At 42.6% G+C, this 11,782-nt stretch overlaps 1 protein-coding gene across 4 annotated transcripts in view; it reads right to left on the bottom strand.

Annotated features, from left to right (window-relative positions):
* Positions 1-2,266: 2,266 nt before the first annotated feature.
* Positions 2,267-11,782, bottom strand: part of daam2 (dishevelled associated activator of morphogenesis 2) — a 234,287-nt gene continuing 224,771 nt past the window's right edge. For all 4 annotated transcript variants that reach the window (XM_036963291.2, XM_036963290.2, XM_090221720.1 and 1 more), the window contains one exon: positions 2,267-10,897. In XM_036963291.2, coding sequence (XP_036819186.1) covers positions 10,685-10,897 — 213 coding nt within the window. In that variant the 3' untranslated portion in view covers positions 2,267-10,684. The remainder of the gene's footprint in view (positions 10,898-11,782) is intronic.

The following is an 11,782-nucleotide window of genomic DNA, read 5'->3' as shown; positions in this document are numbered from 1 at the left end:
AATATGTCAAGGGGTATGAATACTTTCGGAAGGCACTGTAGCAAGCTAGTGAACCAAATACACTTCTGTCATAGTCACTCAAATTACAAACCAAAATATTGATTTCCTTACCCTGTAAGCAGTCTATTTATTTACAAGGTATGACAGTAGTTGATGCTTTGGTTTTGTTTACCTGACCACTGTTTCCAAATACTACATTTACAGCATTTGTGGCACAAAACCAATGCAAGTCAATGGTGCCAATTTATTATATATTTTTTGCTCTTTGTCCAAATAATCTACAAGTTTATTGAGCTACACAATCAATTGTGCATACTTCATAATGAATTGTAACTATGCACAACTAATGTCATTCTACAACCAACAGTTTGTGAACCACTGGGCTAGATAGTAATAAACAATAAGGCATTTATAGTGTTCATAATTTACTAATCAATACTCCCACATTTATAAACCATTTACTAGTCATTAAAGTTTTTGCAGTCCCTAATCTAAATACTTTATAATTATTGAGTGACCAGTTCAATTTCTCACAAAAAGAAGGGCATGCCATTGGTAGACCTTCCAGCAGTGCCTTTGTCTCAAAAATCACCTAGAACATATATACGTTAAAAGAATGAGGATAGATAGATATATATATATATATATATACACACACACACACAACATACTGCCAACCACAGCTAATGAAGTCACTGAAACCCTTAACAAAGAGTTGCAGTCTGTTTTGGAATGGGTGGCCAGTAATAAACTGGTCCTGAACATCTATAAAACTAAGAGCATTGTATTTGGTACAAATCAATCCTTAAGTTCTTGACCTGAATCTGGTAATGAATGGTGTGGCTGTTGAACAAGTTGAGACTAAATTACTTGCCGTTACCTTAGATTGTAAACTGTCACGGCCAAAACATCTAGATTCAATGGTTGTAAATTTAGAGATGCTCTGAATTTTTGATACCATACTCCAAAATGCAAGTTCTGCAGGCTCTAGTTTAGTCAAATCTTGATTATTGTCCAGTCGTATGGTCGAGTGCTGCAAGGAAAGACCTAGTTAAACTGCAGCTGGCCCAGAACAGAGTGCCATGTTTTGTTCTTCATTGTAATCAGAGGGCTGATATAAATACTATGCATGCCAGTCTCTCTTGGCTAAGAGTTGAGGAGAGATTGACTGCATATCTTCTTTTCATAAGAAACAATGTGATGGAAATCCCAACAGTCAACTTACACACAGCTCTGACACACACACTTACCCCACCAGGGTTCTTTTCAGAGTCCCCAAATCCAGAACTAATTCAAGAAAGCATACATTATATAGAGCCATGATTGCATGAAACTTGCTCAAATAAACAGCAAACCTGGTTTAAAAAAACAGATAAATCAGCACCTCACGGCACGACTCTCCCCTATTTGACCTAGATATTTTGTAAATGCATGGATATGTAGGCTACGTGTGCCTTTAAAAAAATATATATGTAGTTCTGTTCTTGTCTATTGATGTTCTGTATTATGTAATGTTTTGTGTGGACCACAGGAACAGTAGCTGCTGCTTTTGCAACAGCTAATGGGGATCCTAATGCAATACAAAAAAAACAAGCTGCACTGCTTCTTGACACACAGTTCGCTTAACCCGGAAGCCAGCTGCACCAATGTGTCAGAGGAAACACCGTCCAGCTGGGGACTGGAAATCCCGGCCGACCAAACCCTCCCCTAACCCGGACAACGCTAGGCCAATTGTGCGCCGCCTCACGGGTCTCCCGGTCACGGCTGGCTATGACACAGCTTGGAATCAAACCCGGGGCTGTAGAGACGCCTCAAGCACTGTGATGCAGTGCCTTAGACCCATGTGCCACTCAGGAGGGTATAAAGTGTTAGTGATATGGGGACACTCCCACTGTGTACAATGTGACTACCTTCTCCCACCAGTAGAGGGCAGGATTTAGCTTTGGTACCCTTGTTTTTCTTGTGGTATCATGTGGTGTAAAGTTGTTTAGACCACAGGATAATTAGTATCAGCGTGTGTTAAAGGTAAACTCAGTGAAATGAAGTTGACATGAGCAGCACTGCAGATATTGAGATCACACAGTCACACACAGTATCTGCAAATGAGCATGGGTTCGTGTGGTAGCCAGGGGACCAAAAAGCTCTTAGTTGTTGAGGAAATTGACCCACTCTGCCGGTTACTTTCTGCATCTACGTCATATCGCTGAGTCTACCTTTAAATGTTTGGTCAGCATTAGCATGAACGATATTAATGAAATACACAAAGTGCAAGGGACAACAGTTTATTGCAACCCTACAAAATGACAAGGTGAGCAAAGATTTTAATATAGAAATAGGGTTCTCATTCAGTCGGGAACTATCCAACATACACAGATCCACAGTATAATTATTTAGATATTTTTATTATAACATTTTGTTATGCTGCGTATACATACAAAATATAGCAAACTAAGTAAGGCAAATAAATAGGGGTACAATTTACAGGAAAATGGAACATCCCTCAACTTTTTGTTGTTGTTGACCTTTTTGCCTTATCTTAAACAAGAACGGTGTACTTTTTTTTTTAGACCTTTTTACCTTATCTTAAACAAGAACAGTGTACTTTTTTTGGGACCTTTTTACCTTATCTTAAACGAGAACGGTGTTCTTTTTTAAAAATTTTAGAACTGTCCATTTTTCGGTGGAGCGTTTTGTCAAATCAACCATAAAAATACTGTATACAACCTCTTAAAATCGTGTGCAACTTTTCTCAAGCAATACAAATGTGTAACATTTTGCAGGCATTAAAATGAAAGGAAAAGTCAAAAGATCACACTTTGTGCACCCCTCTTTGGGCATGTGGGCCAACGCCAAGTGCATAATCAGACAGAAATGTGGTGGTGGAATAACATTCTAGACACGCCACAAGATGCAAAGCAAGTGAGGACCAAAAACTCTTGCTAAACTGGAGCATCCCCACTAGGGATGCCCATGCTTGCCTACTAACACATATGTCGTAAGTCCCGCCCTCTCAATCTCTAATTATACTCCAGCCGGAGTACCCAACTTCACTTGCGTTTTTTCTTTCTCCATCTAACGGGGGTTATCTCCACAGAATCATCACAAGCTGCACCCTTTCACCCGGGGGCTCAAATAGGTAGCCCACATTGGTGTCTGAATGGAAATGTCCCATAATAAAAGTGCATTCAGCAACAAGCTACATTTTCTCAAATGTCATCTTCAAACTCCACACTGCCAGTCAATGGCCAAAATAACATATACCTATACCAAATATGTAACAATACAAACACATAATACTGTAGATGTGTTAAAATACCCCTCAGTACAGTAAGTACACTATATATAAAAAAAAGTATGTGGACACCCCTTCAAATTAGTGGATTCGGCTATTTCAGTCACACCCGTTGCTGACAGGTATATAAAATTGAGCACATCGCCATGCAATCTCCATAGACAAACATTGGCAGTGGGATGGCCTTACTGAAGAGCTCAGTGACTTTCAATGTGGCACCGTCATAGGACGCCCCCTTTCCAACAAGCCAGTTCGTGAAATGTATGCCCTGCTAGAGCTGCCCCGGTTAACTCTTAAGTGCTGTTATTTTGAAGTGGAAACATCTAGGAGCAAAAATGGCTCAGCCGCGAAGTGGTATGCAACATGAGCTCACAAAACAGGACCGCCGAGTGCTGAAGCACGTAAAAATGATCTGTCCACGGTTGCAACACTCACTACAGAGTTCCAAACTGCCTCTGGAAGCAACGTCAGCACAATAACTGTTTGTTGATAGCTTCATGAACATGAAATGGGTTTCCATGGCCGGGCAGCCACACAAAAGAACACTACCTGCCCCAATTCATAGTGCCAATGTAAAGTTTGATGGAGACGGAATGATGGTCTGGGGCTGTTTTTCATGGTTCGGGCTAGGCCCCTTAGTTCCAGTGAAGGGAAATCTTAACGCTATAGCATGCAATGACATTCTAGACGATTCTGTGCTTCCAACTTTGTGGCAACAGTTTGGAGAAGGCCCTTTCCTGTTTCAGCTTGACAATGCCCCAGTGGAAGAACTTGACTGGCCTGCACAGAACCCTGACCTCAACACCCTTTGAACACCTTTGGGATGAATTGGGACGCTGACTGCAAGCCAAGCCTAATCGGACAACATCAGTGCCGACCTCACTAAAGCTCGTGGCTGAATGGAAGCAAGTCCCCACAGCAATGTTCCAAAATCTAGTGGAAAGACTTCCCAGAAGATTGGAGGCTGTTTATGCAGAAAAGGGGGGACTAACTCCATATTAATGCCCATGATTTTGGAATGAGATGTTCGACAAGCAGGTGTCCACATACTTGTGGTCATATGGTGCATAAGAATAAATTAAGCTTTGATTTAATTTATTTTTTAAACAAATGTTGTACAATGAACTGTGTTACCAGTAGCAACTGCTAAATCTCTCGCCTAAGAATGAAAATAAATAAAAGGCCAAAAGAATGGAAAATAGAATAGCTCTAAATGCCCAACTATACAGTGATGTTGAGGAAATGATGTTGTCAAAATGTTTTTCCCCTCAGTTGGGTCTTAATATTTTTTCCTAATGGGAGCAACACTACAAAGTTTGAGTCGGTTTTCTTTTTGGTTCAACACTTAACGTCTGTGGAGTGGGGTGAGTGCTAACTGACACAAGATCGTTTCTTCACCCTCTCCAAAAAAAGACATAACGCAGAAATGTTTTTTCGGGACCTCACGGTGTGATAGCTCCGATGATTGATAATTGATAGATTAAAGCTTTTGTTATTCCCTTGGATGTATAGAGAAGGGTCCCCAGAGGGATTTCAGCACACAGATGGAAGGGCAAATCTCATGGTTAGATGACTAAATCCTTGGAAACTCCAGTTTCCCGTATGAAACAAAATTAACAACATAACTGACACACTGTACATATTGATTGAGTCCCAAATGGCACGTTTTCCTTTTATAGTGCACTATCTTTGACCAGAGCATTATGGGCCCTGGTCAAAAGTAGTGCACTATAAAGGGAATAGGGTGTATTTTGGGTTGAAAATAATACATGGGTGATGTGTTTTGCGCGATGGTGCTTAAAAGTACCACAAGGTCAACCCATAACACACACATTATGGGAATAGAGGGTGAGTAGACATGGTTCTCAGCCATCCAAAACCCCAAGACAGGTGTTTATTTCTATCCAATCTCAGCACACTTCCAACCTATCCACTTTGTTTCTCAGTTCCATATTAATAACCATAGACATTTCCGGAAAAAACACCAGTGGCAAGAAAGGAACACATCCAAAATAGATTGAGGCACTTAAAGGTGAACCAAAATGAATAGATGGAAAGTGTGGCTAAGAGGAGGAATCGTGGTAGTGATGAGGATGGGAGGGGCCCATGTTTTTTTAATGTACTGTATAAGAACCTTGGCATAACCCTGGACAACACCCAAACATCAAAGCAGTGACTCGCTCCTGCAGGTTCATGCTCTACAACATCCATAGAGTATGACCCTACCTCACACAGGAAGCGGCACAGGTCCAAATCTAGGCACTTGTCATCTCCCGTCTGGACTACTGCAACTCGCTGTTGGCTGGGCTCCCCGCTTGTGCCATCAAACCCCTGCAACCAGAATGCTGCGGCCTGTTCAACCTTCCCAAGTTCTCCCATACCACCCCTCCCCTACGCACACTCCACTAGCTTCCAGTCGAAGCTTGCATCGACTACAAGACCATGGTATTTGCCTACGGAACAACAAGAGGAACTGCCCCTCCCTACCTTTGAGCTATGCTCAAACCCTCCACCCCAACCCGAGCACTACATACCACTTCTGGTTTCTTGGCCCTCCTGCTCAGCCCAGTCCAAGCTCTTCTCTGTCCTGGCACCCCAATGGTGGAACCAGCTTCCCCCTTAAGCTAGGACAGCAGAGTCCCTTCCCGTCTTCCGAAAACATCTAAAACCCTACCGCTTCAAAGAGTATCTTAATTAGTGCATTCATCTTAAGATAGCTAGGTGGGACAACCTGGTGGGGGGGGGGGGGGGGGGTGCTGTGGGATTATCTAAGTTACTCTGTACAAGGGTATCTGCTAAACGATTAAAATGTAAAATGCTTACTCTGCATAAAAATGACTACTGCCACCAGACAGACAGTGACTTGACTTGTATCAATTCACTCTGTTTGGGATGTGTGCCACACAAACAGTGTCCCAATTGGAAATCCCCAACATCACTTCAAAGGGTTTTACAAGATTGTCTTCCACAAGAGAGAGTTTATTAAGTTCTGTTAGCTGGTTACGCCTTCAATACAGGCAATCGTCACAGTCTAGTTTAAGATACATGTGGGACTGTCATAAAATTGGTTTTATCAAACAAAACCAAAATAACACCCTCTTTCTCATTGTTCCCATGGTATTTATTACATCAGTGATGCCATTAGATGGAAGATTCTGCTTCATTTTGAGATCAGTGTGATTGTTAGTTCTACCTCCGGATACCCGTTTGAGTTGTATCTGCTTCGAAACTGCAACATGGGTTGTGTGTTTTTCACGAAAATGTGTGTTTTTCATTGGACAGGTACAACCAGCTAGAACCTCCATGTTTCACTCTGCTTCAGAGCGTTTTCTTCCATTTCGTGCCTACTGCACACAACCCAGTGTCCAGTCTCTGGGTTGTCTTAGATAGGGCAGTATTGAGCCGCATGTTAATATACTATATGAAGTGGCACGCCATTTAGTCCTCTATTAGAATGACAGACCTGCCTTTTCCCCCTCAGTTCCTGGGTGTAGAAGAAGCATGTCATGAACACTGCCTTCCTCCATTCACCAGGGAGGGTTAAACACATTCGAAGAGATTAGCACAGAATGTGTCCAATTTACCCTTAAAAGCCAATCCTCTTACTGCACTGTTAGGCCCCTCACATATGGACACATACTGAATAACTATCACCAAAGAACAGGTGGGGCCATCATAGAACAACAGAAATCAACTAAGAATAACCATAATATTGCCTAACTTTTCTAGCACTGGACCACAGATGGCTGGTGGCACCTTAATTAGGGAGGATGGGCTCATATAATGGCTGGAACGAAATGGAATCAAACATGTGTTTGATACTATTCCATTCCAGCCATTATTACTACCCATCCTCCTCTCACCGGCCTCCTGTGCAATGAATGGTCAATTATTGAAAAGTGCCTTATCTTCATTTAACTTCATGAGATTCAATGTCTAATTCGACTTGAGTTCAATGGATGTGGAAAAGTGGTGACCTGTGCTACGCGGCCTCAGTATGAAGAGAGCCAGCGTTGTGACATGGATGACGGACGGTGGCCATGTTTGTTTTTGTGTTCGAGCCCGCTCTACTCTGATCCCTAGCATGGTTTCATGGGGGTTCCCAGGCTTTTGCCCTCCAGGAATCTGCTCCAATGTCTCCCTAAGGATATATGCTTTAATTTGAGTGGAAAGGAATTTTCTTTTGACTGGGTTTATGTGTGTGAATGAGTAGGGCGGGGTTAAGTATGTGTCGGGCACTGCTCACGTGACTGTATTTTTATGTATTTTCAATGTACAAAATGTGTACATTTGTACATGTTTATTTTCTATGTAATATGTGTGGGTGTTTTTGAGTCTAAAAGGTTTACAGTATGTCTGCCCCTTCATTTGACAGTCCAGACCACAGTATGGTTTAGTTACCCCCTTGGACTCATCTCCCTAACCACTATGTCTGGGAGCCAATCCCCCATGGCAAAGAGAAGTCATGACCCCAGGAATGGAGCTCTCCCCTCTAACCTCCCTCCTTCACCGCAGAAGCCCAAACTCTCAGACAAACATATACAGACCAACCCCAGGACTGCCATAAGATCCAAACATCCACATACATGCAGCCTTTGTCCTGCCTACTGCTAAAGTATTAGAAATGTGTATGACAAGATAATAGGAATAAATCAAAACGGAAACAAATAAAATACCCAAGTGGGCTGCACTATGTGAACTGACTGTGTGGCCTTGTTCTTCCATGGAGTTGTCTGAACCACTGGCTTACGGTCAGAGGAATGACCCCTTACGCCAAAAGATACATGGGGACCTGGGGAATAAGGGATGAAGGACAAAGGGAGGAAGTCTTTCCAGGCTAAAAACACAGGTGTCGCCGCTCGTCTGTTTTGCCTGTTGTCAGTCCTATAGTCAGTTGCGCATCATATTTTCTTTTACACGCAACACTTGCTAGCTACCAATTTGCTTTGAGACCACTCCAATACATCGTTCACCATTTTAAGTGCTGTGTACATTCATCCTCACATTACAATTACACCGAGATCCCACTGGATGGGATGGTCGCAAATCACAAAGTCAAAAGAAAAGAGACGAGAAAAAGGATGCCCCTTCAATTATACGTATTATTGTTATTATTTAATCGTGACCCCCAAATCTTAGTACCAGTAACCACCCTTTTGACCAGAATGGTGTTAGCTGCTTGTGGTATAACCAACCTAGCACATTATTATTATTAGAGGATAAAAGTGACAATGCATTGCGTTAACACCATTGGAAAATGTACCATTTTATCAATGTGTTAGGAAACATAGATGATACTTGACAGAGGACGTTTGCTTCTAAATATAAATATATAAACGGCTTCCTAATTGCAGTGCTTTTAGTATTTATATGTGTGTGTATATATATATATATCACACACAGTACCTGTCAAAGGTTTGGACACACCTACTCATTCAAGGGTTTCTCTTTATTTGGACTATTTTCTACATTGTAGAATAATAGCGAAGACATCAAAACTATGAAATAAGAAATGTGGAATCATGTTGAAAACCAAAAAAGTGTTAAACAAATCAAAATATATTTTAGATTCTTCAAAGTAGCCACCCTTTGCCTGGATGACAGCTTTGCACACTCGTGGCATTCTCTCAACCAGCTTCATGAGGTAGTCACCTGGAATACATTTCAATTAACAGGTGTGCCTTGTTAAACGTTAATTTGTGGAATTTCTTTCCTTCTTAATGCGTTTGAGCCAATCAGTTGTGTTGTGACAAACACTGTATATAGTGTTTTTCTGTTGCTTTGGCACAGGGTACTGCCGAAACAATACTTCTCTTCTTCAAATTGTTGAAGACAAATTAATAGTAAAAGGTCAACTTGGGGCACGGGTACTCTCCCACGTATTTGTACTGGGAAGTGTTGTGCTCTCGTTTTGTGAAATTCCATCTGGGAGTGAGTCCTCGGGAATGCCACATATGGTAGAGGCACTTGGGAAGAGAGTGTTCCCAAAGGCAGCCGATGTGGCCACGTCTCCTGAGCAGAAGTCCCCATTGTGTCACCTCAACATTCTACTCCCAAATCCTGCATGGGCCTACACCAGCAGCAGATGCTTGGCAGTTTTTGGGAAGTACTCCTTGTGTCTTTACATTCACTACTAGAAGAAGTAAAGCTACTACCAACTAGTATAAGCACCACCAGAGTAAGAGACAGAGCAAGAGAGGAGGCTCCACAGAGAACCACTGCCCTCTGCTGGGCTCAAGGAGTCATTACACCCAAATAGAAAAAACTCAGAGCGATGCAACCCATCAAGGGACAAATAGAATAGGTTGCCATGGCACCGTAAGGTCGGGTAGGCAGAGAGCTCCTGTATATTTTGTAAATAGTTGTCATTAATTGCTTTAATAGCATTTTCCCTACAAACTTTGGGTTTTATGAATGAACTATTAGCTTATTATTATAGTCTGAATCCAGCATGTTTTAAAGGCTGAAATTGGCGGTTGTTTTTTGGCTAGCTAGAAAACTAATGTTAGCTTGCTAGTATGTAATGTTTTGTATTGATTTGATTATGCCTACTTTCCAGATGTTGAGGATTGAGAGAAGCCAGAATACAGAGGTGTAAAGAGATGACAGATGACCATGACTGGCTAATCCTGAATTACTATTGTGTGTCTTGTGACTGCCAAGTGGGTGCTGCATTTTGGTATTAGTGAAGAGTAGTTGGCTAGCTAGTCCAGTGGCTATTAGGGAACTCTAACTTCATCTGATTGAGTCCGACTACCAAACCACAGACGGCGTGGATGGCGAGACACCGTGATGACAACGTGCTGCCTGCTGCTTCCACTCCCCTTTGACCACCTCTTCCCTCCGCTGACCACCTCAATCATGCCATGCACTTTCTCATTATGTTTATTTTATTTTTATTGTTTGTTTTTGTTGTTGCTTTACAACGCTTTGAGCTTTCCTTTATGTAATGAAGAGCGATATAAAATTATTATGATTAGAGTATGTACGTGTGTGTGTGTGTGTGTGGAAGAGCACAGTGAGAAAGAGGGGGGTAGACAAAGAGAGACATGGAGCACAGTTCTGGACAGATGTGGTCAAAAGGGGATGGAGAGGCGGTCTAAAGAGGAAAGGGAGTCATGTCACAGTGGTCTGTCTGTCAGTCAGTTTAAGTGTCTGTAGTCCACTTCTGAAGATGGGGTCAGGTGTCTTGGTGGAGTTTTGAAGAAGAGCAATTCTCGTCAGCTAAAAATCTACTTTCCTTCCGATGGGTTGTGTGGCTGCTATATCAAAACGGCAATCCGACACCCACAATCTTACCCTCTGACCCTCTAGAGTTCACCGGTGAGGAAAACAGTGCCAACATTGTTTGTTGTCTCCCTTTCACCTATGACTCCTGGGGGCCAGGGGTCATTAATAGTTGACCTTGGTGACCGGTCTTTCGCGGCCACCCCCTTCCACTAGCTGGTTGACCGAACGCTTGCGGTTGCGCTTGAGTTTGGACAGGTCCTTGTCAAAGACCTCGCCGGAGCGCAACGCCGACACCAGGTCGTCAAACTCGCCCCCCACCTCGTCCGTGGCTCCACCCTTCTTGGCCCGCCGTTCACGCTCTCGCTGCTCCTTCAGCTATAGGGGAGAGATATAAGGGGGGGGGGGGGGGGGGAGACACATAGTTATAGACAGACAGAACATTGAACAGAAGTGCAGATAGAAGTGCTGATGGGAAAACAAAACAGAGAAACAGCCAGCCATATGACAAACACAGACAAACCAAAAACACAGGGAAAACCAGAAGTCTTAAAAACATGCTCCGGGACATTGGTGACTAAGAAACTATTTTTAAACCTCCCACTTTGGGCTAGATGTTTCAATGTGTAGTTCATACATGTATAATCCATGAACATAATTAACCGTCTTACTTCAATTAGCCACAAAATCCTTAGTTTGAAAGCGACTGTTTTCTTAAAGCTGTGCCATGCCATGCCATTTTCTCTATATTTCCCTCCACATGGGCCAGCCCCCTAGCCAATGAGCGTCGGTCCCTTGCATTTGAGTGACAGCTAGCAAGAGCCTGCCCAGCGTTATCCAATGAGGTTGCAGGGCGGGCCCAATGGCTCAGTGGACACCGCAAAGAGAGAGAGCGAGAGAGAGCAATGACGTGGTGCACTTATGTCACAATTTTCAGGGACCACTTTTTTATTTAACCTTTATTTAACTAGTGCAACTTTCAGAACAACTGGCTAAAGATTATATAAAAGTACCAGAGAATCCCTTTAACAAATGCAGAACAGAGTACAGACTTTAAAGTTACTACATATGACTAAAATGCTTATCATCATCCTCATCACTACATAAACATGTGGTTTTACTCAGGCTGCAAGGTTGTTCTGTGTCTATGTGTGTCTGTAAGCATGAGTGCAGGGGGATGGATGTCTGGAGGTCTGTCTTGTTCCCAGACTTTTCCAGTTCTCCAAGCCACATTCCCATGACTGTTGTCATGAATATTCTCCA

The sequence above is a fragment of the Oncorhynchus mykiss genome, chromosome 26 (genome assembly GCF_057628025.1).
Source record: "Oncorhynchus mykiss isolate SJ-2025 chromosome 26, ASM5762802v1, whole genome shotgun sequence".
Taxonomy (NCBI): Eukaryota; Metazoa; Chordata; class Actinopteri; order Salmoniformes; family Salmonidae; genus Oncorhynchus; species Oncorhynchus mykiss.
The sequence above is the reverse complement of the archived record's forward strand: the minus strand, read 5'-3'. Positions and strand labels throughout refer to the sequence as shown.